A 26,261-nucleotide genomic window follows, 5' to 3' on the forward strand; every position below is an offset into this window, starting at 1 on the left:
AACATCCTCATTAAATCCTTGAAGTTCATGAAGGATCCTGGCAAAGGTCTTTGCAAGATCCTTACTATCAAGGATCCTTTTAAGATCCGTCAAAGATAATTCAGCTTAATTTAAAAATCCTTTAGGAGCCCTAAGGATCCTGACAAAGATCTTTGCAAGATCTTCGAAGGATCCTTATTAAATTGTTGAAGATTTTGGCAAAGATCTCTTGCAAGATCTTTGAAAGGATCTTTTAAAGATTCTTCAAAGATCCTCATTAAATCCTTGAGGATCCTGGCAAAGATCTTTGCAGGATCTTCAAAAGGATCTTTCTAAGATTCTTTAAAGATCCTCATTAAATCCTTGAGGATCCTGGCAAAGATCTTTGCAAGATCTTTAAAAGGATCTTTCTAAGATTCTTTAAAGATCCTCATTAAATCCTTGAGGATCCTGGCAAAGATCTTTGCAAGATCTTTAAAAGGATCTTTGTAAGATTCTTCAAAGATCCTCATTAAATCCTTGAGGATCCTGAAGGATCCTTGCAAAGATCTTTGCAAGATCTTTAAAAGGATCTTTGTAAGATTCTTCAAAGATCCTCATCAAATCTTTGAGGATCTTGAAGGATCCTTGCAAAGATCTTTGCAGGAATCTTTGCAAGGATCTTACAAAGATCCTTGCAAGATCCTTACCAATTCCTTGAGGATCTTTGCAGATAGTATAACAAGATCTTGCATATGCAGGATCTTTGAAGATCTTTGGAGGATCTTCAAAGATCCTATAAGGATCCTTTGAGGATCTTTATCTTTAAAGATCTTTGGCAGGTCTTTGAAGATCTTTAAAGATCCTTGAAGATCCTGTGAGGTTTTTCACCAGGGAACCGGGGTCACCGAAAAAACCGACACTTTGAAATTTAAAGAAATATTCTTGTTTTTGATTGGTTTACAAACTACCAAAGCCAGACTCCTTTGTTGTGAACGTGACCTGTGATTGGCTTATCAATGTTGGGTGGCCTCGGTTGAGTTCGTTGCACTGTATTTATTTCATACTAATGTTCACCATATACCTCAATATTGCTAAGCAATTAATTCAAAAATGTGAAATTTTACTTAAAAAAATTATATTTGAAGTTTCCAGTGCTTTGCCTTGAGCATTTTGTTTTCCATGAATTCAGTTTTACACGTTGAAAGTTTAAGATGTCGCTTATTACTCTTGGTCTGAGTGATGGAAAGTGCATGCAGTAAATATGGAGACAGCATAATAATAGCACTTTAATACCTCCACTAGCTAACCCAACCAGGACTCAGAACTCTTATATGATGAGCTGATCAGTAGACAAATTATTGCTTGCTTCGGTATCATCTGATTTTGTTTTATGTTAATAAATCTCATTATCTTTACCTCTGTTTGAAATAAATTTTTCTGTTTAGTTGAAAAGCTTGATTGCTGCACTTCACTCCTCTCGTCAAGCAAATGGTAGCCGAAGAAAGGATTTCAATTTATATGGAGTGAAGTTTGGATGGCAAGTCATTAAAGATCTGTGGAGGAGAGAGATGGCTAGAGCAAAGAATGGTAGAATGCGACGGGTGCCACAGCTATGTTACAGACACGTCTACAGAGACTGTTGGACAAGGCTCAATGTCAAACCAGCAAAAATCATGCAGGTTCATACTTGAATTAGAAAGTTAGATAGAAATGGCAGTCATACATTTGTCAATGAGCACAACTTGTGGAAACCATGCATATAATTTTGTTATGCATGGATGCAAGAATTTCATTAGTACATAAAAAGGAATTCATGTTAGACAAAGTTATGCACTTCATTATTTTATAATGTAATTGAATATCAATGTATGAAGTCATTAACCCTTTGCATACAACATACCATCTTAAATTGGCACCTGCCTAAGCTGTTTCAAATGATAGTAACTGACAACTACAATTAATAATAAAAAAGAAAGAAGACAGTATTGTAATAATATTATTTTGAAAAATTTACAATTTCTTTAAATTGCAGCAAAATGGAGTTATTGCTGAACTCTCTGAATACAAGGAAAGTAATCCACCAGATGCTGAAAATGTTGGAAAGACCATTGAATACCTAGATGCTTACCGCCAGTTATTCGAAAGGGGTATATTGAGTCATGAAAAGATCACAAATGAGCATTCCAGTGTTTTGCAAAACATGTCTAATGGTTATAACTTCTTTGTTGGCTGGGCTGACTATGCCTGGGAGCAAGGTAGACTTCCATTGTTTAAATGAAAAAAAAATTAAATGTCCATAATTTGTGACAGTTCTCTCATTGACAGATTTCCTGTTTTCAATCTATTCGCAATTGTATAACCATTATGACAATTCCTTCATTGACAGAATTTCTGTTATGAATCTATTGTACACTCAAAGACCTCTATAGTCTTTATAGTTTCTATTTGACAATGTTCAAAAAGGAATACCATAAATATTGGTAGTATACACATAAGTGATTGTTACAAGACAAATATCAATACAACCAAGCAGCTACATGTGTGCAATGTATGTATTTCACGCTTGTTTTGATTCAAATCTCTTGTCAATTTACAGAGCCAAACTTGACTGCTTCCAACCAAAAAGGGTTTCTTGCATGGCAGGTAAGTAACTTTTTTTGTATCAAATTATTCAATATTCAGTACGTATCATTATGACAGTGAAGCTGTTTTTTTATTGGTAGAGGCAAGTTTAATAACAATTAAAAATCCAAATATCAACAACTTGTTAGTAATAAGCTTGCTAGGTAATCAAGCTACATGTGGAAGACTTTCATAATTCAAAAGACATTAATTTTTAATGAAAATAATTCCATGTCAAGTTGTTTCCCTCTCTTTTTTTTTTCCCCAGAATTAGAAGCTAATACAAAACCTTTTTATTGTTCCCTACAGACGTGGGATTTGACAAGACTTATGTATTATGGCTTCACTGAGTTCTGCAAACACTTCGTCAGTATCTTCCCAGGCTACTACATATGGCCTCTCCGCTTAAATGGGAGTGCACTTGAAACTATATTCAGTCAGCTGAAATTCAATATGAATGGCCAGTTGTCCAGTGTCAATTACTCAGCAGCGCTTACAACACTGAAGTTAAAACGACGCATTCATGGGTGGAGGGGAAAGTTTGTCTACAGAAAGACACCATTATATGTAAAAGAAATTTCTCTAAAAAGAAAATAATGTTCACGTTTAGAGAAATTTATCTTTCATACAATTGTGTGAACACTGGGTGATTACAAATATTATCTATAAAGCTATATCAAGGTCAATTTGGTCAAATGTAGACCAAATGGCTTTTGTTATGATGTGCATTTGCTCACATTGAAGACAAATATATATCAGAAATTATGAAACTAGGGTTTTTTTTTTTTGGGGGGGGGGGGGGGGGGCAATAATGATTATATAATTATAGGCCATTTCCTGAATTGCTTTGGGCCTCTATAAATGAAACCGAGGCTAGGTGCAGTCTTTCCTATGAAAAGAAGTCTTCATTCACATGTCTTTAAAACTAATTTCAATGAGAAAGATTATGTATCTGGCCTCACTTCGACAAAGAGGCTCAAGTAACTCAGAAATGGCCTTTTTAAAAAGGAAGTGAGATTCTGATTTTAATTTCAAGTACAGAAACAAAAGCTACTTGCATCTTTTATATCAATATATAGAAAAAGTCAGCAATGTTGTGCAATTCATATTTGAAAGTGAGAAGTGATCATCGCAGTGAATTTTCCAATTTATGCAATTGGAAATTGGAAGCCTGAATTTTTTTTCAGGCTTCCAATTTCCAATTGCATAAATTGGAAAATTCACTGCGATGATCACTTCTCACTTTCATCTATATCCGCAGTTCATATATGAATTATTTCATATACTTTACATCGTTTCACTCCTCTCACGGGAAAATGGGAACCTACAATTGACCTTGCTCCCAATGTGTGGCTTCATAGCTCAGTTGGTAGAGCATCGCACCGGTAACGCGGAGGTCACGGGTTCGAATTCCGTTGAAGCCTGAATTTTTTTTTCAGGCTTCCAATTTCCAATTGCATAAATTGGAAAATTCACTGCGATGATCACTTCTCACTTTCATCTATATCCGCAGTTCATATATGAATCATTTCATATACTTTACATCGTTTCACTCCTCTCACGGGAAAATGGGAACCTACAATTGACCTTGCTCCCAATGTGTGGCTTCATAGCTCAGTTGGTAGAGCATCGCACCGGTAACGCGGAGGTCACGGGTTCGAATCCCGTTGAAGCCTGAATTTTTTTTTCAGGCTTCCAATTTCCAATTGCATAAATTGGAAAATTCACTGCGATGATCACTTCTCACTTTCATCTATATCCGCAGTTCATATATGAATTATTTCATATACTTTACATCAATTCATATTTGTTGACTACATGCAAAAAGTTATGTAAATCCAAGCAAATTATTTGTAAAAATGTTCTGTATGTTCTGAGGTAACAGGTACAAACACGCAGTTATATGAACTTGAGCACGAAATATCTTTTAATTAAAGCAGTAAAAGGTATTTTATTATCCCACATGCTTCCTGCTAGCCTCCCACGCAGACGTCCTTAGGGGGAAGGAAACGCGTGACTAACCCCTAAGGACGTCTGCATGGGAGGCTAGCTTCTTGCTAGAAATTATATACATTGTAAAAAAATAACCATAATTTAAATTGAAGATTTAAAATGATTTGATGATTTGAAAATGAATGAAGATTGTCAACAGCATTGAGATAATCAAATATTTATTTTTCTGAAAAGTATGTTGCAGTTCATGAATACACAACCACAATGGTTAACTCTCACCATCATTACATACTCAAATAAAGTGCTCTGTCTATCACACTACTCTGTCTACCACTACACTAATAACTTCACTAATGTAATGTTCAGGGGTTTTCTGTTAGGGTTATTCCTAAGCTGTTCGATAACAATTCTCTAGAGGTTTAGAACTCCCCCTCTCATAAATAAATTACAGCTGGATATTTCATACTCACATACTGACAGATATGGCAGACGTTAGTTGTTATGGATAAGCCATGATGAGTAAAGTTTGTTCAAACTGCACAAAATGTAAACCCAGACAGTTCTTTCTCTTATTTTGCAATATAGAAAATATTTTCATGGGAAAAAGACAATATTCTTCTTTATAAAAATAATAACCTTATGATAGTATGAATTTTGTGTTCTCATTTTTTGACTGGTGTTTAGATGCGAGTATGTAAACATGGTTGTGACGGCACTATCATTGTGTTTCCTGGCACAATTTGGAAACACTTCAAAGCTCTTGCTAGACTCTTAAAGTAATTTTGATGACTTTTTTTTTTGGGGGGGGGGGGGGAGGTTGGCTATCTCTTCCCCCCTGAGCGTGAGGAAACATGGCAAAAGAAAGAAGGGCCACACTGCTTTGCCAGCCTTGTCTTCATTTGCTGAATTACTTTTGGGATTTATGTTTTACAAAAGCAATAGGACTTTCCCTTGTTAACATAGCTTCATCTAAACATGAGGAGGGGTGGGTGAATTTGAGACAGATATGCAAACCAGAGATGCAGGTTTGCATATCTGTCTCAAATTCTCCTAACCCCCTTTGTGTTTGGATGAGGCTAGGAAAACATGGAAAATTGTTTTAAATGCATCTGATGATTAGTTGGCAACCTTCAGCTTATTCCTTAACATAACTTGTCTGTCCTGTGTTTGCCTCTCATGATGCTCCTCCAGACATTTCTGCGCTCTGACAAATTCATTGCACCTGATGTTGAAGATTTTGCGCAATAGTCTATTATAGAGATCTGCTTTTATGCCTGGGGAAATTTTTATGCCAATGGATATCAGTGCTTCATTAAATTTCCTATTAATGCCACCGTCACTCAACACTTGTTGTTCGGCAACCTGTAACAGCCAATTTAATTATTAGTTAAAAAATCAGGAAGCATTAGTGACCCTTTAACTCACAAGGCATGTTGAACGAACCAAGATCACGCAAACATCTATTTGTGTAATGCACATGCAAATGTGTTAGTGTGTCACAGAGGAGAGATCTTTTTACTGCAGCTGTCTAAAGGTAAGGTTCTTATTCCTTTGAAAAGGCAACCATATACAGTGTAACCGTGTTTGATGAGAAGAAGCATATGCCTCTGTGCTAACCTATTCAGGTACAAATTGATTTCCAATTCGTGGATACGCAAAGGTAAATGCAGTAGAGTGAATGGTTAAATGAAAAAAAGAAATAAAAGTAATGCTATTGATATCTCAAGCATTCGTTAAGAGGCCTAGGGGTGATAGTTTGCTTTAATAGTTCTAAACTAATCTTGAACAGTCTTCTACCAAATGAGTGATACCCATTTTGATTCACGACTCTTCCGAACACTTGCGTAAACTTTCGCAGAAAACAAATCAGTTCCACCTTCAAAACAAGTAGGTTTCCTTCATCGAGATTATGCAGAAAACTTGGGAGGTTTGTCTTTTCGTGATCCTCCATTTTCTCAATAGCGTCTATCTCCTTCAATATCATGTTCTTAAGGCTCTGCTTAGACCTTGAAAGTGGTTGGGCAATTTGTCGTAAACGTTTTTTCAGTTTCAACGCCGCCGCAGAACCTAGCTTTAAAAGCGAAACATCGTCCTCAGAAAAATCAACACTCTCTCTAGCAACCATAACTGTTGAACTAGCTTCCTGACTCTCCCTAACAAACTTAAAACCAGCGCTCGCAACACTCTCCAAAATACACGACACTATCTCCTTACCCCGGGATGGAACTGCCTTCACTATTTCCTCCATATCTCCGCTAGCTAGCACCTGCCTAACTAACTCGTACCATCTCACCTGTATTAACGCATGCTTGTCAAACGAACCCTTAACTCTTTCGGAAAATAAATCAAAGAAATGGTCATTGCAACGCTTCACTAACCCACGAAACGGTCCACTTGCCTCCAGCACATCCACATCGGCTGGCGTGCTCGAATTAAAAAAAAACCCAAAGTTCGCTCTAGCTTCTCTGAAGATCCTTTCCACCACAACCTCTTCCGAAAGCGTTTTCCCGGCTAGACTGATCGAATTTATCTTCGCTCTCGATAGTTTTTTGACGGTCTCTTTGCGAGCGGCCGCCATTTTGTTTGTTATGAATCCTTCCATATTTGGGCAAAAAATACATTCGTGCTCCTGATTGGTCGACTAATAAACCCCAGCTTGTTTCAAAACATTATAGCGGAATTTAGACGCTTCGGGGTTATAAGCTTCTGAGAAAACTTAACACGACTACGTAGTCAGATCAGCCTTGCAGTTCTTTGAGCTACTATGTTACCATGCTACTATTTTTGGCTGATCCTGCGTATACTTGCAGCATTTTCGTTTGCGGTCCTTTGCAGTTTATTCCGCTTTAAAGAAGTAGCGCTGTCGAAGACGAGAAGATCCTTTTCTGATCGAGATACAGACGGCTAACCACACTTCCTGTCGGGGGACCAAAGGGTTCGATGGATTATTCTATTAGAATAGTTGAAAGCATGTTTGGACTGAGACCAACACAGGTAGTCTGAGTTGCCATCGTTGCCAGTGTCAGTTAGTAGGCCGATGTATTAACAACAGGGAAGAGCTTTAGTCCTGCTTCAGGGAATTAACTGAATTTTTTCCATGCCACTGAAGTTCCCATTTTACCCGCGCGGTGTTTCTCGCTCGCAGAGAAACTACAACCCTACAGACGATGTTTTGCCTAATGGATCTGTACTCTGACTTACTTCCCAACATTGCATTAATTTAGCTTCAATTATGTTTCGAAAAGAATAGCCCGCACAACAGGAATTACTTTTCTAAATGGAATTTTGGGGCAAGAATATTTAAAACATCCGACTTATCAGAAAAATTGTTTATCATGAAACGTTTATCGCTCAGCCTAATATCACATCCTCTCTTGCCTTTATCTAAGCTGGATATAAGTGACTCACATTTTGCTAATCTCGTTTCAAATGTTCCGTCGAGTTGTCGGCTAACATATAGGGCGTCCTCGATTCCACTTCAAACCGAGCCAGCTGTTTGCTGGAATATAACCTGGTCGTCAGCATTTTCCTGATTATAAGCTTTCAACAGTTCAATATTATAATAAAAAACGGAGACCTTAAGGCTTCAAACTTTTTCAGCAAAGCTGACTAAGCCAGAGATCCTATTAGCGAAAACGGGAAAAAGAGATCCTATTAACCACATTGTCGCGTAAAGGGAAGGTGAACTTCCTGACTGTAAGTGACTGTAGAAAGGTTTTCTACGTACAAAGCAGCCGCAATACTGCCGAAACAGTCTGACTGACAGTTAAAGGTATTGATATTCCGTTTCTTCTACGACCAGAGGAAGTTATTCAGCTGCAATTAAAAAGACAAATTTGCTCAAGTATATCCTGGCGTGTGCCATTTAAAGCAGCCACAGATCCTGCCGCACACGGCTAATACAAGCTCCATTACAAACTTGAAGATGCCTTTGAACTCTACGGTCTCTACAGCTAGTCACGTTCAAATTATGAAAAAAAAAGCACAACTGGCTTTTTTAAATAATCACTAAAACAAGTGGCTTGGCAAATGATTAAGAAAACGCTTTTGATGTTCGGCTAAAACAAAAACAAGAATGCCCCGCAATGTTCAAAACAATCTTTCTGTAGCCAGCTTACAGAGACTGAATCAAGCTGCTATAAAGCCTGGTTTACACTTACAACGCAAGCATAAGCATAAGCATAAGCATAAGCATAAGCATAAGCATAAGCAAAAGCATAAGCATAAGCATAAGCATAAGCACAAGCATAGGCACAAGGACGTTTACACGTGCGATAATCATAAGCATAAGCATAAGCATAAGCATAAGGTGACAAACGCAAGCGCAGAAGCATAAAAATGTGACACAATCGCGCGGCCGGATTGCCTTTTGGCGCGAGATTTGATTACAACATGGCGGACTAGAATGTACGCTGACAACTTGTCACTGTTTTTCAGTTTCCTTTCCTTGCGCTTGTGCTTATGTTTGCGTCGTCCTGGTTTACACGTACGACGCAACGACGGAAGCACAAGCACAAGAGAATGGAAATCGTTCCATTCTCTTGTGCTTGCCGGTTTATGCTTGCGTCGTTGCGTCGTACGTGTAAACCGGAACGACGCAAGCATAAGGCGCTTATGCTTGCATCGTACCGGTTTACACGTACGTTTCTTGTGCTTCTGCTTATGCTTGCGTCGTGCGTGTAAACCAGGCTTAACATATGCCTCAGTACGGGTAAAACAGAGACTAAGTACTTCTCAATCGTAAACAGATCGAATTTGTTTCGTACATCAATTGCAACCCAATTTGTCTTTTAGCGATAGTAAAATGACTGGTTAAAAATCTTAACTGGTTATCCGGTAAATTAAAGTTCAGCTTCAAGCCACGCCGGACGATTTTTTAACGGTTGCCTTAAAAGTTGTTATCGTGTGAGAGCGAGTGGACAACTTTTAACGAAGTAATTGTGTTGCTGCAACCATGACATTGCAAGTTTTTTTCTTCAAAACCACGCAACGCATTGCCGCAAATGTTGAGTTAAAAAATCGTCGTTGAAAGTTGCCTCGTGCAACATCGTCTTTAATTAGCAAAACAACGGCCTTGCACGTGCCTTACATGCAGACTAGCACGTGAAATAACAAAGATAAAAAATAACATGTACAAATTTAAACTTTTATGGGGAATACAGGGTTGTTTAGTGTTTTGGAATATTTGAATAAAGACTCAGTTCATTCATTCATTCATTCATTCATTCATTCATTCATTCATTCATTCATTCATTCATTCATTCATTCATTCATTCATTCATTCATTCATTCATTCATTCATTCATTCATTCATTCTTTCATTCATTCATTCATTCATTCATTCATTCATTCATTCATTCATTCGTTCATTCGTTCATTCGTTCGCTCTAATGATCCTCTGGATCAGTGTGTTTACCGCTGTAGACTGACGTTACAATTAGATGAAGATGCAAAAGCGCGCGCTGCTTTCTAACCGGGAGGCGCGCGCAAGTGATTTGTCAATCATGATTCATACGGTGTTTGGCACTGACTATTGTTAACGTTAAAAACAACGTTAATGAAGCATCAAAGACGTTTCGGCCAAACAACTTCGGCCTCCATCGGTTATTTTGAAAAGCCAACTGAATCACTGCTTTGTAACGGTTCACAGTTCTGCGCGTGCTACGCCAGCAAAACGCAATGAATGGCAGCCGCGCGTGTTTACATGAGGCTCGGTCATACGGTGGTCTTTGTGCATGGTGACGTAGGTGCTTTTTATTCGCCAGGCCCCAGTTGTTCAAAGGCCGGATAACTTTGTCCAATGGATAAGTCACTATCCGACAGTTTCAATCTGTGCAAAGATTTCAGTATTTCATCGTAAGTCACTATCCGACAGTTTCAATCTGTGCAAAGATTTCAGTATTTCATCGTGTACAAGCGAATATGCACACTCTAACCACAGTCTAGTTTAGGAGTGAACGAAAACCTTGGACAACGTTTAACGTAAAGTATATTTTAGACCCCGAATAGTGCGATATCCAGCCTGAGCGGATAAAGTTATCCGGCCTTTGAACAACTGGGGCCAGGCTGCTTGGCCAGACCGGCCAGTCTGTAAATCAAATGCGTCAATTTGAAGATCGCGATGGTCTTTGAAATGTAGAGGATCACACGACGCACAAATATCGTGTTGTGAACACTTTTCATCGCTGGGTTTCTTGTAGTGGAGACGCACGTGTTAAACGCCACTTTGGCGTGTAAATAAACCAAACTGGTTACAGGTCTGACACCACTGGTCTGACACTACGGTAGCCTGCGAACGCGAACGCGATTTCAGGCTGTCGCTAACACTAAGGCAAACTAAGGACAATTTTATTTAGCCTGTAGGGTAGTTCTTTGGCATCCTGCGGACGAGGTTATGTCCATAGCCTGGACACCGGTGTCAGAAGCCGCTGCGGCAGTTCCACCATTGTATTATTATTATTATTATTATTATTATTTTGGAAGGGGGGCCGGGGGGTAGGTGGGATTGGGCAAATACCAAATGCAAAATATCCTACGCAGTCTTTGTTTTGCAAAAGGAAACATCGTGAATAGCATATCAAAGCAACGAAAACAACTTGCACTCAAAAAATTCTCGCTTTTGGCCACGAAAAAAGAACCTATCTTCCCCACAGAAATAACACGTTCCATCCACTAATGGGATGGTTTTGAGCCACTTGAATTTTGGATCACGCGACATTGTGGAATAAGCCGGACGTGGAACTTTTTCTTATCGGACGGACCTCTTTGTGTATCACCTGTAGGTGAGGGAGCTTTCCGGCTGAAATATTATTATTATTTTGTGAAAAAGGAATCAGATACACGCACTGGACGTCACACAAAGTGAAAGAACACAAATTTAAAAAAAAATATAAGGCCAGTACAACTTTAGAAAACAGGGGAAATTTGTTGCAGGCAAATATTTCGACAAGTCTTGCACAGATCTTCCACAGGGTCAAAAGTAAGAATGAGGAAATATTGGTCAAAATATTGGCCTGCCTTGTGCCCGCTGTATTAGCCTTGTACTTTTGTTTTTGAGCCGTTTTGGTGTGCTTGTCCTGCGTTGGTCCTGCGTTGCGTTGGTCTTGTAAAAGCGGAAAATTTCTTTGTTCACTTATTTCCCTAGATGGAAAAGAAAGAATGAAAAGATCGGGACAGGAAGAAAAGGGAGGGGAACAACAGGAAAAACAATGCACGTGATTGGCTAGAAAGCAAGCGATGACGCAAAGACATGCGCAGTTTGAATGGCAGCCCAGAGTGCATTGCGTCACTAGACAAAGACGAGGAGCGATCAGGGAGCGGCGCGTTTACAAAGATGGAGTCAGAGAGGGAACAAAGTAAGGGTTTTGCTCTTGATAAATTGTTATTTTTGTGCTGTTGATCACGTTTTTACATAAATGGTTTACTTTATCAAGTTTCTGTGTTGTTTAAGTCGAGCCTTGGTGGCGTACAGAGGGCCTTATGTCGCGTGGATTCGCCCTATTTTGTTTCGAACTTCTTCGACAGCCTTTTGTTTCTGGGACTCGGTAGCCATCTTTTCCTTCTCCTTCTATGCTTTTTTGTCGACCTTTTTGGGGGTAAATTCGATTTTTAGCTCGTTGATGTCGTTTAGTCGTTTCTATTGTTCGAGGATCACGCGGGATGGCGATAGAAACATCTGCTGTCGTTTCAAGTTTTAGCTTTCTTCCCGGAAGATTGAAAACGGTGAATTTTCGCTTCTTCGACGATCAAGGCGTTGTACGGGTATTCCCTGACTCCTTTACCCACCCTTTTGAACGGTTTTGGCCTCCTTCGATCGTTTTTTCTTTGATGATGAAACACGTGTTGTAGACATAGACGTCTTTCTCGTCTCTTTGATTCCAAATACGCCCAGTTTTTCCTTTGAGCAATTTTCAAAGCCTTTCTCCTCCATTTAGACTTGTTCCCCATTTTAGCACCCCTTTCGAAATATGGGTACTGCCTTCGAGCAACCAGTGTGTGTTGAGTCGAGTTTATTGGACAAGAATGCTTCGCGTATTTCACAGCAACCTAAATGGCGGATAATGAATCAGATAGCGACGAAGAAGTCGATATCCTTTCAAGTGTAGACGAAGGAAGGGATCCTGTTATGTTTGGAGAGCATTTTTCCCACCATTTTCGACCATCAGCCATTTCCCTTGGCCACATCGGAAGCCTTCATGGATCCACGGGCTTTTCCTTCCCGGAGCAACAACACGTAGCGAGGTAAATTCCTCTTGCAAATTACCCCATATTACATGTCCGCCATATTTTCTTTGTCTTCGTGAAAGAAACATGCAATGTCGCTTGGATTTTACGAGGGAAGGTTCTGTAACTGTACTGCTTTGTATGGGTTGGCTAGGAGGAAAAGTCAAGTAAACAGATGCGAAAGAATCAATCAGGAAGCATTGATCTTAATCCTGTTCGTACCGAGAGGGCACGATCCTTTTATTTCTTCTCGTTTTCGAAGTGTTTACGTGTCGCGTTGTATTGTGTGTTGACGCTATTTTCAGTACTTTCTTCATGCTGAAACATTTTGCTTCCCTTACACATCCAATCAACCGCTTTTCCCATTCTTTTAGCGCCATAGTCTTAAAGAACCGAAACATTAAGAGCTTTCGTGAATTTTTCGCTTGAAATACGTGTTCGAGACAGCGCCCTATTTGCATCGGCTTGTATTTTTTAAACTGTAGTGTTGATTTTCGCCTGGTTCTGTTCGATGTCTCCCCTGAATCAGGAAGTCAAGCAAAGGTAACAATGGGCTAGCGCGAGCTTCTCTAAAATCATCTGTACAAATCTGAACTCGGTCATCATAATATATATTTTTTTTACATCACATGAATTCACATAAGCTTATTCTTGCCATAGGCAGCAGCTGTTGATTTCGACAAGAAATCTATAGATGTGAAATCGACATGTTTCACTGTTGTGTTGTTCGCCCGATATTCGTTCTTTGTGGGTGATTCCCTGGGGTTTTTTTTTTACAAGGAAGAGGGAAGTTGATTCTTTATTTTACTCTCGTATATCTCACTGAAAACATTCCGAGCTACCTTTTCTACATATTACATATTATTTATTGGAGTTTTTATGCCACCTTACAATGTAAATCATGAGCGTGGTGAAACGTGTGGAAATTTTGACCTCCATATCTGCTGATAATCAAATTATCAAAGAAGGAACTACGATTTTTTTCTTTACAATTCGACATTTTGCTGTCATGTTTTGTTTCCTTGCTCCAGGTCATTTTTTGACATCAAAATGGTCTGATGAAAATTGAATATTTTTATTCTGGTTGGCAGAATTAAAAAAAATATATCGCCTGCAAGCATATTAATGGAAAGGCAAAAGTAAAAGGATTTTTCTTCCTTTTTGGCTGAAGGCACTTTTCAAACTAAGGATCACTGGGGAGATATACACTTCAGTGCAGTGCTAAGCATTTGGGAATAGGCTAACAAGATTGATTATTTTGATACTATCAAATATTTTGATTGGTGATGGTGTTACAATTTTATGAATTATAATTCATTTGGGGACCTCAAAATTATTATTATTTTGTGCAGTTAATAAGCGTATGGATGCTAAAATAGAACCACATAGTGCGCGCAGCGTAACCTACGCGATCTTAAGGAACTATAAAAAAGAAAACTGCTGAGTTATTATTATTATTATTATTATTATTATTATTATTATTATTATTATTATTGCTACTACTAGTATTATTATGCATTAGAGCCTGAGTACGAGTTTTGTTCCAAAAACAAAATGTTTCTGATTTTATGTGAACAACAGCAAACCAAAGGAACAAACAACAGGTGTGTGTTCAATTGCAAAGTTTATTTATTCTCAAAGTTACTGTGTTTGTTCAGAGAGAAAATTTTTGGGTTTTCTTTTTTAACTATAGGAATAAACTTTCCAGTAAGATCTAACAAACAAACAAACACAAATTTTGGAAAGGAGAGAATATTTGCCGAGAAATTGCCTTAAAGGTGTTACAGGGCAGAACTTGTTTGTGTGGTGAGGATTTTTTTCAAGTGCTGGTTTTTCAAACTTTAATTTTCACTTGGACGTGACATTTTTAAGAGTTAAAACTCAAAAACGATTTGGCCGTTTTCAGTCAAATTTGGCCAGATGCTAGAAAAAAAAATGTGTTGGGGAATTCGATAATTCTAAAAATTATTTCCTTGAATACCATTCTGTGTGTTCACTCCGCATGTTTTTCTTGCAGTTTTAAAATGTTCTGTAATTAAATTAAGGAACACCCAACACAATCTTTTAGCCTTTGGAATCCTCTTGTGACCTTGAGAAAAAAAAATCCAAAATATAAAAATTGCAATGAGTTATAACTCTAGCACAATGATCTGGCCCTTCAAGTTTTGACTGAGCAGAAATAAAACTCAGGAATTCATTAAAAAAAAAAAAAAAAAACTTTTGGAAAGCGAGATCTGTGTGATATAACCGAGAGGTGCTACATCTGTTAAACTGGTCGAAGGTACACGGTAACCTTATAACATTTATAACAATATCCATTGAAGTCATGTGTTCTCTCTCAGTCATAATAGGTGTGTCTACTAATATGACAACTTAACAGTAAACATGGGAACAAAATTTTGGGACCCTGGTGATTGTCCTTGCAATGAACGGTACCCATTTAATGCAGGTTTGACTGTATCATCCTTCCAATATGCATAAAACATCTTGATGGATAGACAATAATCCAAATGAAAACTCAAAATCCTGTTTACGTGTGTAAACAATCAGGAATTGCATGTACAAGCAAAGGCTGTTTCTGTAAGGTTAAACTACTTTTCCAGATTATTCCTTACTCTCCACAATCAAAACTTTCTAATAAAAATGTTCTTCAAATAGTAAGAACACAGTGTACCTTTCAAGGGTCCAAACAGGTGTGAGCATTTTTTATCTATCTCTCTGGCTCCTCTCTAAAGCTTTAACTCAAAGGAAGTTATCTTCAAAGGTTCTAAATAAAACCTTTAGAGTTGGACTTTTCAGATTTTTAGTTTCAGTAAAGAGATTGATGTTCTAAAATGAGAATGGCTGTACATGAATTTCAGTAAGCATGACAGGCTTGGAAATTTTTGTACTCTCTGACATAGTTTTCTGGTTAAACGTTGCTGTACCAGTCCTTCAAATTCAACTAAAATAAGGGCAGTGGTCAAAACTATTTTAAACTCGAACAGTGCCCAGAAAACAAACAAAATAGATGGTGGTGTCTGCCTGCACCCCTCCCCACTCCCTTCCTCCTTCCTTAACCTCAACAGATGGTGTCTTTATTGCAAAGCCACCCCTCTATCCAGCAGTACAAATGTCAATAAGTCTTAAGATTCAAACCTCACTTTTTTGTTTATCTAGCAATTCTGACTCTTGCTAGCTGAATCTTTCTGTGTCAACACAAATTTTAAAGCCAATAAAATTTTTTTGTAATGTTCACGAGATAGGTGCAGATGTCTTTGATAACCCCTCTACCCCAGATGGGTCCTCTTCAAACAAACTTGTTAGGACCAGTTCAATTCCCTTATCACCCTTGCATTCTAAGTCAATGCCTCTTTCAACTTGAAAATAATATATTTGAGAGTACAGCACAAGACGTCCTATGGTCCTTGGCATTGACGGCTGTATATGTTTGTAAACAGAACATGTGCCAAATTCTTGTTGCGTTTTTCCAGACTACAAGGATACTTCTCCCCCATGGAAGCCGCTGGAAATTCCAAATTAAGACCCTCTCTCCCTCTAGGAATTTCTACTACCTTCCATGGGAGACTTGTGGAAATTTTCTGGATCCATACATCTGCAATGAAATCTTTCCATTGGATTTAATTTCCGTAAATGTTTATCTGATTTTTATAGTGTTTTCTGGTAAGGAGAAAGATGAACCTCATCCTTAAGTAAAAAAAGAAAATAAATGTTTGGCCCTTGAAGGTACATCACATGTTGAAAAAACGCCCTTCCTTCAGTTCTTAATAAAAGTATAATAATTATTACTGGTAACTTGACTGCTTAAATCTCTGGATTAAAATTTTCAGTGATAAAAACCATTAGAAAAAAAATTTGTTTCCACACTTTCTTTTCACAACAGCTTAAGTTATTACTGGTATCTGCAAATGGGGTTGGTGTGCTGGATTTAAAAAAGCTTAAGTTGCGTACTAACTGTGAGGGTCTTTCTTCTTTTTAATCTTTCATCTGCAGTTCAATATATGATGTTTCATTTATTCATATTCATTCAAAAACCATTAGTATTGAGGGACTTGTCAGAAAAATTGGTTAAGATTACTAGTTAATAGTTTACTGGCAAGACTAAAGTTTTCGTGTATCATCATCATCATGACATTCCGGCCCTTTTCCTAGCAAGAATGTGCTTGAGATATTTGTATCCCGGTCTGATCTTTCTTTATTCTTTTCATATTCCTGCCTCACTCTACCTCATGCATATGAATATGTTTCTTGCCTCCTCTGATTTTGCGTCACAGTGAAGTCCTGTAAGTCTACGTCAATGGTAGAATTAGAATTTGGAATCATTTCCGTGATATTGTTACCACTCTAGAACAACCAATGCAACAGATCAGTTACAGAACCTTCATCTTGCTGCCAAATAATAAAATGTAATACTGTTTAGACTTTATTTGCTGGGCCAGCGGTTGGTTACCAGGAGAGACTCTCAGGGTTACCCAACGACAGTTTTCTCTCAGATCCTTTGAAACGCTATTTTAGGCTATCTGGAGTGCCTTTAAAGCTCTGTAGGTTCATTTTAGGCTGTACTATAATAGTTTTATTTGTTCGGTCATTCTAGGGGAACTTGAGTCTTTTCGAAATTACTACGGCATTTTTGTCCATTTCCCAAAAACCTTAGGTCTTATTTCTTTTCCGAAAATCTTAGCTTATGCCTTACCCGGTAAATTTTCCATATCACGAAAGTGCGAGCTGAAAATTCCCCTCAGAAAATTGTAGGGGATTAAGGACCTCATGAACAGATAATTTACCGAAACGTTGGGTGCTCCTGAGACTCTGGGGAAATATTCGAAACAATTTAAATTTTTTGATTGTCTGCGCCATAACGGCTTGCATTGTTTTACTGCACAAATCCTGCGGTAATAAAATTCCAGCTCCCCAGAGTCTCTCCAGACGAGCCTTAGGACTCTGGGTACACGATCGTCCAATCTCCACCTTGAAACCCTATAGCAACAAATGTGTGGTTCCACAAAATATCCATACCCACTTCATGAAATTCTGATAGGACGGGTGTCTGCGTGTAGCACTCTCAAAAGCCAAAATTTTAAAGAAAAATATGACACTAAATTGGAATTTCCAGATTGCTATAAGTGGTTGGTGGAGAGGGGGGTAAAAACCTGTGGGAGGTGGCATGGATTTCTTCTGGTATAGCGCAATGTTAGGCACCCAGCAGTTCATCGTAAATATAGTGTATGCTCAGCCCTGTCCCAGTTGCCCTTGGCACCTGGCCAGTTGAATGTTACATTACCAGTTGAGCTGATGGGGGACAGGCTCATGCTATTGTGTGCAAGCCCATGTAAGGTGGCAATACTAACGTGCTCTTTATTGACAAATTAAAATAATTATCAAACGCATACCTAAACATTGGTAAACAAGTGAATGTCATATTTTAAATTAATAGGTTACCATAGCAACAGTATAACCTGTCAAAACAGCTCTGAATTTAGCTTTAGCTTCAAACTACCTTTCAATAGAAATTATGACTCTGTCCCTGCTCAGAGAGAGCCCCATCTAACCCTCCCCCTCCCCCCTCTGATCTTTGAGATGCCATCCCCCCCCCCCCTCCTCCACCAATCCAACCCCACTTTTGGGAGGTGTGTACGCTACTGCACAGTACACCCAACATCTTCATACTTAACTCTTGGTATATTCTTTCTTTGAAATGTGACCTTTAACAGACAGGACAGTGAGTCAGGATCTGAAGGCTCCGGGAGCAGTCAGTCTGATTCAGAGTCCGATGACGATGGAAATGAGCAGCCTCAGGTGCAGCAGAAACAGCCTCCTCCTTTGTCGCATTACTACCCAGCCATGCAGATGTCATCGCCTCCCGGACACCTCGAACACACGTTTAACAACAATCCCACTACGCCAACACAGAAGAAGAAGTTTGATGAGAGGGTATGTGTAGTGCTAGTGTACATATAATAATAATGATAATACAGTCAACTCTCACCTTGCAGACACCCCGATAATACGGACAGCAACTAAATCCCCAGAAATAAATTCCTGCTATTACAGACTCTTGCTATTATAGACACTAACTCGCGGTCCTGAGGGTGTCTACAATCAAGGGAGTTGACTTTATATATCCAAGTCTTGGTATAATTACTGTTATTATTGTAGTAGCACAGAGATGATCCCAAGGAGCTGACGAGAGTAGCTGGTGTTGACTTGTTATAGGATGGGGCCCTTTTATATGTTTCACATTCAGACCCCAATTTTCTGAATCTTTCTCAAGGTTCCTGCAACTAAGATTTAGCATTGTTTTCTTCAAGTTATTTTACAGAAACAAAATGTTTCAGTCTGGAAATAATTAACTAAAATACATTTATTTATTAAGTTTCTCAGAAGCAAAAAAGGTTTCTGCAATAAGTGTTTGGTGACTGTGCAAATGGGGAACATTATTTTAGGAAACGATGTTTCTATTTCCTCATTTGCAGGGGTCCAGCCTGGGCTTGTAAATTTACTTTCCCTAAAGATAAAGCATGGGTGGAAACAGGGATAACACACAGTATTGACATCATTCACCTGCACTTAATATAATGTTGACTGACTGAGTTTGTTACTCAGGTTCTCCTTCCTCCAAGCATTTTTCTTTGTAATTTGAGCTCTCCACTTTTCCTGGATAACATATTGTTAAATCGTGCTTTTAATTTATTTTGTTTCAATATAGTTTTGGGAAGAAGATCCAGAAACATATGGTGTAAGAAGATCAGGACGATCAAGGAAAGAACCAGAGAGATTTAATGTACTACAAGAGGTAACTTCAATGATTTATTTAGTGTCAGCTGTGTGCGCTGGGTGTTGAGTGCGTTTCATATCTTTAATAACCCTTTACAGTGATCAGCATCAAATTTCTCCTTGTAATATCAATGCTTATTCAACCCCTGGGGTCATGAGAACTAAGGATATAATCACCCTGGGAAGGTGTTTTTCTTTATATTTTAAAAAACTTCTCCCTTGTTCTTTTATAAGATAAGTATGGGGACAAGATAGGAGAATTTGCTATTTGGTATTAGGGGTTAAAAACACACACTCCGGTGAATCATGGTGTCAAGAAATAGGCACTTATAAAATGAACTATTTCTTAGCTAAGTTTTAAGACAAGTCAAAGGCCAGGAAAAGGTCCCAGGTGTAGCATTGTACCTTTTAGGAATTAAAATTTATGGTTTGGGACCAGGGGACCATTTCTTGACTTAAACCTCCAATAACTTACCATGCCTGAAAACCAGAGATTCAGTATTAATAATTATTGATTTTGAAAATAAACTAAATATTTTCAAATTCTTTACAGTGTAATTACTGTACCTTATTCGAGTTTGAATTAATAATTTTAACACCAGTGGATAAAGATCTTGGTTTGTTAAAGTGCACCTAACCCCAAAATGTTTTTTTCTCTTAAATAAATCTTTACACCTGTTCGAAACATATTGCGCTATTTAGCGCCTTTTTTCAACCAAATCTTGACTTTTTATAGGCTGTAAAAGTTACGAAATCTAGCCATCATCTGTCCCATGACCGAGCTAGTAAGGGGCATGGGTCTATTCCTGAATTTACGTCACAAACTGATTTGCATTGTATTAAGTCTTTCTGAAAATGCATGCAAAGCAGTTTGTGACGTAAATTCAGGAATAGACCCATGCCCCTTACTAGCTCGGTCATGGGACAGATGATGGCTAGATTTCGTAACTTTTACAGCCTATAAAAAGTCAATATTTGGTTGAAAAAAGGTGCAAAAAGGCTCAATGTGTTTCGAACAGGTGCAAAGATTTATTTAAGCGAAAAAAAAATTTGGGGGTCAGGTGCACTTTAAGTGACCACTCACTCACTCATTCACTCAGTTTTGGGTGGGTTACTGGTGAATGTATTCTGACTGTCTCAGTACCTTCTTAGTTACAGTGTAAGCTAGGAAAAAAATTGTCAGGAAACACAACTACTTGCTACAACAGGGACCTTTAAGGAGTGCAGACATGTATGAACCACATGCATTTAAGATGTCTTTTTGATGTTCCTTTCAAAATCCCCCCCCCCCCCCCACCCAGGAATACATGTAAGTCTGTGAAGAATACCATTTGTGTAGTTACTGTAATATTTACATGTATAAAAGCTCTGTGTTAAGTCACATCACTTATATACATTTTCAAGGGATCAGGAAGTGAAGATGGTGAGAAACCTGGAGGAATTCAAAGGAAAAAGAAAGCAAACTTGAAAGGAAGGCAAACCAGAAGAATTTCATCCACAAGGTTGGAGGTTATTAACACCTGCTCCTCTTACTTTAAGTTTATTCAGCGAATAAGCCACTTATATTACTCATTCAATGTTTACACAGAGTACATGCAGGTCTGATCTTTTTCAATTTATTCATAATTTCTATTCAAAAACCTGATATTATTTTTCACATTTGAATTTTACATTTTACTTTTAGTTAATAATGCTCTTTCAACTTGATGTAAAGTAAAAAAAGTAATTAAAAGTAATTTATGTGCATGTTATGTCACAGGGAATGCTTGCACAATCTCTTGAGCCAGAGGCTCATGATAAAGTGCTTGACAACAATCCGATCAAATTGGAATTTGGAAATGTTGGTTTTTTGAGGAGAGGGGAAAGCCAGAGTACCTGGAGAAAAACCTCTCAGAGCAAGGACGAGCACCAACAACAAACTCAACCCACTAAATTATGATGCTGAGTGCGGGAATCAAATCCAGGCCACATTCAATTTGGTGGGAGGTGAGCTCTCTCACCGCTGTGCCATCCCTACTCCCCCAGTATTAATTCTGACCAGTTAACTGGTTCTGAAATATGGGATAGGAAATGACAGCGAGGTGTACCCCTCAAGTCTCTCTTTTTTTTAAATCTGTCACATAAATTTTTGGAAGGTTGCATTTTCTTGTTACTTAATAATAATTGACTAATTTTCTTCAAGATTTTAACAACTACTTTCTTAGTCTCATTTTCATGAAATAATTATATGATTGTGTGTTTTCATTTTCAGCGAAGACTGGTCAGCAGTAGATGGTGACCACGGCAGTGAGAGTGACAGCAGTGATAACTACATGCCTGAACATGAGGTGCGGAACAGACCTAGACCTGTGCCACGTGCTAATGCAAGGGTACCACCTGTTGTACCAAAACCAAAAGATCCTATCCCTCGTAAAAAAACTCTGGCTCCCTCACCACAGAAAGTGCCTAGCAGAGTGAAGAAGTTAGAGAGCGAAGAATCCGATGATGATGATGATGATGATGACGATGATGACGATGATGAAAATAGCAGGAACTCTGTCAGAAGGGCCACAGTTAACATTTCAAGGTAGATGAGTTGTTGGTGAGAAGGAATCAATTGTGCAGTTCCAGAAAGAAAGAAAAAACATACCCGGCACCCCATGGAAGGTCATCAAAAATTCCTTGGGGGGGGGAGGGGGGGGGGTCTTTAAGGTCAAACACTCAAAAGCAACACTGAAGCTACACTGGAATTCTGGGGGGACGGGGTGCAAAACAAAAAAAAAACTGTGGGGGAGTATATTGGATATTTTCTGGAACTGCACATTCGTTACAGAAGTGGTTTCCTATTTTTTCCTCTTTTTGCCCTTCACTTCAGAGTTTACTGTAACTTGTTCATCAAATGTTTTTTTTTTTTTTTTTTTCATTTCTGAAAGTAATTTTTGGTTAATTTGGAACCCAAGGAAATCAATATGGACATGAATGCCTCAAAAACTGTGGAAAATTGTTTTTGAGAAGAGTTAATTTGAACCCTGTCTGTGAATCATGTTACATTTACTTGTACATCAACCCAGTGCTCCAAGCTCAATTTTCTTAAAGTAGCCTTTGGGCAACCTTTTATGATAAAAGATTGACAGATATAAAATTGTGGTCACCATCATTGCATGTTAAAAAAATGTAATGGAAAACTGCTGACCCTTTTGAGTCAAAGAAAATCAAGGTCGATATGATGATCATAAATAAATGGACTACAGTATTCTGTTCTACAAATGAAATGCAGGAATTTACATTGCAAATAATTCACAGCCAAAACACTCGCCAAATTGACTATCTTCATAACATTTTTATGTCTGTTGCCATCCTTATTTTCGGAGTTGAAAAAGTATGAAAATTTGCAAACTAGTTTTCCAGACCTGGAAAAGTTTGGAAAATACATAATGTAAAGTCTGAAAAAGAAATGGAAAAAAGTTTGTTTCAACAAGTGCTAATAACAGTAGTTATTGCTAATTGTTATCCTTCTCAGTTTGTCAAATTTCGATCTAAATTTTGTCTTAGCTAAAATGTTCAATCAAAGTATTATGAGAACTCTCTCTTTCCTCAATCCCCAAGCATGACTATCTTCTGTGTGATTTGACTCATAACCTTGAGTCTGGAGAAAGCAAATAATGGCTTACAACACTATGGAAAAAGTCTTGAATTTTGCATGAAAGAATGTGTATGAAACCCGTATCTTCTACTCACTGTGGTGACCAAAATGGTCGCATCTTGGAGCGCTGTGACCAAATAATATTTTTTATCACAGACTTCATGAAAATTATATGACTTCGTGTTCCATTCTTGATACAGTTATAAAGAGGAGAGTGAAGATGGAACAGACTCAGATGAACTCATAGAGCAAAGTCAAGACGCCACAGGAGATTACGTGGAAGACGACAGGGAATGTATCGAGAAAGTACTGTACAGCCGCATAGGTCGACCAGGGGAGATTGGGGCAATAACGACAATCTACGCACCAGATTACGAGGAAATGATGAAGAGGGGGGAGCCTCTACCCGGTGAACCAAGTGAAGTGCAATATCTGATCAAGTGGAAAGGGTGGTCTCATCTTCATAATACGTGGGAAACAGAAAACAGTCTGATAGAGCAGAATGTGAAGGGAATGAAAAAGCTCAGTAACTGCATGAAACGGGAGCAGGACATAGCAACATGGTGAGCTAGGATGCTTTATTAAACTGCCAGTTGGAAACTTATGTGTCTACTGAGAGACATTCAACAGGGCTGTCAACCTCAAATATGGCAAATATCACTTCCTCGGCCAGCAATAACAAAGCGCCTAACACAGAGGCGACGCATCAAGGCCAAATTCACAGGGTTCAGTTGGGGGAGGGGGGGGGGGGGACGTACATTTCACAGTACCAGAAACAACACTAAACATTTCAGATTTTCTTGTCATTAGTCGAGGCATGTACTAAAACCCGAAACGGCGAAACGAAACCACCGAAACAAAACGACTGAAACAACCGAAACAAAACAAAATTACCGAAACGGCTGAAACGAAACGAAACGAAACGACCAAAACAAAACGAAATGACCGAAACGAAACGAAACCGCTGAAATGACTTGAAATACGGTAAAATACGAAAAAAAAATGGCTATCTACACCGCGAAGCCATTGACTAATCAAACTTGGGATAGCATGTGCTATTCAACTTCATTTCGATGAACACGGTGAATAATGGTCAAAAGTAAAACAAAACCCCAAAACAAGGGATCAAAATCAACTTTCTTTTAATGGTATATGGCAATTTCCTTGCATGCGTGAATTCAAGAAAACTGATCTTCGCTTGAACAGCATTACCAAAAAAAAAAATTTATAATAACGGAAACAGATTCAATCAGTTACACCATCTTTACATGGATCGAAATTGATCCATAACTGAATCTTGTCCTCCCTATAATACAGAAATAATTGATAACGAAAAGATCGGTACGTCTTATAACTGTTTCAGCCGCCTAAAAGAAAATCCGTAGCAGATGCAATTAAGTATAGGTATATAATAATAATGTCAACAAGAGATAAAATTGAACTATAAACGTCCAAGACATTCACTGGTTCAGCTCTTTTGATGTGCTACCAGCTCTATTCCGATGTCAAACTAATTGGGAAGAGAAAGACTATCGACGATTTACATGTAGACTTGTTCCTAAACATGACTGACCAACAAATGCTATGGCAGATCTATGGCAGATCGATGGGGAAGTGGATGAAAGAGGCTCTCTTCACTTGTTTTATCATAACAGCACGTCCACTGTGAAACACCTCACATACTGTTCCACAGCTGGCAACTGTACGTATTACCTGTTAGTTTTGAAACGCTGCTTGATTTAAAGATAGCTTTATTTTAAGTTTAGAGAACGTGATTATATGAAACCTTCTAGAAACATTTTGTAGGTTTTTGGCTTATGTCTATTTTTTGCTACTCTTTGTGCGAGTCGTCGACCAAAGTAAGTCTTTCTTTTTTATTCTCAAACTCATTAATAATTCATCAAGAGAAAACAAAGCAAATCACCACTGTGACCGTGGTTTGGATATGTGATCCTAATTACCATAAAATTTTGCCAACTTTAGCCTTGAATATCTCCAAGAATTATTGATCATTTGAGAAGCCATATCAAACACTCGAAAGTGTGTTTCATCAGATATCCAAGACCTCGAAGTCGTTTTAAAAAAACTCGGCTGCGTCTCGTTTTTTCAACCTACTTCTCAGTGTTTGGATATCTGATGAAACACTCTTTCTCGTGTTTGATATATTACTTCTTATATTTATCTAGATTTGGCGAAAATCTCTCTTTTATTCTGCGATTGATGTGGAACATGCCTTCTCATTAAAAACTTTGCTAAATAAAATTTATTTATATAAGAATAAAAAAGAAAGACTTAATTTGGTAGACGACTTGTACAAAGAGTAGCAAAAAATAGTGATCGTAGCAGCAGCAAACATCGTACGATAACAACTTCAATGGTAGCAGAATCAAAATATGTTTTTACCTTTGCTGCGTGTCGTCTTTTTAATTTCAGTATAAGAAAGTATACATGCATTATGCATAGGGCGTTAATAAACGTAAATTTACTCCTACGGAGACCTTACGCGTTTCCTTGCAGAAAGTACTGAGCATGACATAAGCCAAAAACCTACAAAATGTTTTTTTTCGTAATGCTGTTCAAACGAAGGTCAGTTTTCTTGAATTCACGCATGCAAGGAAATTGTCATATGCCATTAAAAGAAAGTTGATTTTGACCCCTTGTTTTGGGGTTTTGTTTTACTTTTGACCATTATTCATCGTGTTCATCGAAATGAAGTTGAATAGCACATGCTATCCCAAGTTTGATTAGTCAATAGGGAGCGGGTGATATAAGAACCAATCTCATTCTCAGAAAAGGTAAAAAAAACAAAAAACACGTGTCATTGTCTTCGCGGTGTAGATAGCCATTTTTTTCGTATTGTACCGTATTTCAAGTCATTTCAGCGGTTTCGTTTCGGTCATTTCGTTTTGTTTTGGTCATTTTTAACTCGTGAATGCGCGCATGCGCAATGAACGAGTTATAGCGATAGCTGACTCTCGACTTGGTCGGTCGATCAGTCGGTTTTGTCGTTAACTTTCGGGCGTGCGCAGTGAATGAGTTTTAAATTCAATTAGTGGAAAAAAACACGGGAACATTTGTTGTTCATGGCGCATCAGGAAATTCTTAT

General features: G+C 38.2%; 1 protein-coding gene, 1 non-coding gene and 1 pseudogene across 5 annotated transcripts in view; all 3 read left to right on the forward strand.

Moving 5' to 3' along the window:
* The window catches only part of LOC146468017 (uncharacterized), a 10,507-nt pseudogene extending 7,156 nt beyond the window's left edge, over positions 1-3,351 (forward strand). The window contains exons 4-7 of the transcript XR_014867611.1: positions 1,407-1,640; positions 1,994-2,216; positions 2,558-2,604; positions 2,893-3,351. The product of XR_014867611.1 is annotated as an uncharacterized LOC146468017 (transcript). The remainder of the gene's footprint in view (positions 1-1,406; positions 1,641-1,993; positions 2,217-2,557; positions 2,605-2,892) is intronic.
* Positions 3,352-4,186: 835 nt separating this feature from the next.
* Trnat-ggu (transfer RNA threonine (anticodon GGU)) lies at positions 4,187-4,259 on the forward strand. Its single transcript has one exon. It is a non-coding gene; the product is annotated as a tRNA-Thr (tRNA).
* Positions 4,260-11,778: 7,519 nt separating this feature from the next.
* The window catches only part of LOC146468019 (ATP-dependent chromatin remodeler CHD1-like), a 35,192-nt gene continuing 20,709 nt past the window's right edge, over positions 11,779-26,261 (forward strand). Inside the window, exons 1-7 of one of the 3 annotated variants that reach the window (XM_085125055.1) lie at positions 11,779-11,891; positions 12,579-12,777; positions 18,471-18,690; positions 19,466-19,552; positions 20,938-21,035; positions 21,785-22,099; positions 23,356-23,718. In XM_085125055.1, coding sequence (XP_084981181.1) covers positions 12,587-12,777; positions 18,471-18,690; positions 19,466-19,552; positions 20,938-21,035; positions 21,785-22,099; positions 23,356-23,718 — 1,274 coding nt within the window. In that variant the 5' untranslated portion in view covers positions 11,779-11,891; positions 12,579-12,586. Of the gene's footprint in view, positions 11,892-12,488; positions 12,778-13,243; positions 13,303-18,470; positions 18,691-19,465; positions 19,553-20,937; positions 21,036-21,784; positions 22,100-23,355; positions 23,719-26,261 lie in introns of those variants that run through there. The other 2 variants (XM_085125056.1, XM_085125057.1) reach the window with 2 other exon arrangements.

This window comes from Pavona decussata, unplaced genomic scaffold (assembly GCF_977016875.1).
Source record: "Pavona decussata unplaced genomic scaffold, jaPavDecu1.1 SCAFFOLD_133, whole genome shotgun sequence".
Taxonomy (NCBI): Eukaryota; Metazoa; Cnidaria; class Anthozoa; order Scleractinia; family Agariciidae; genus Pavona; species Pavona decussata.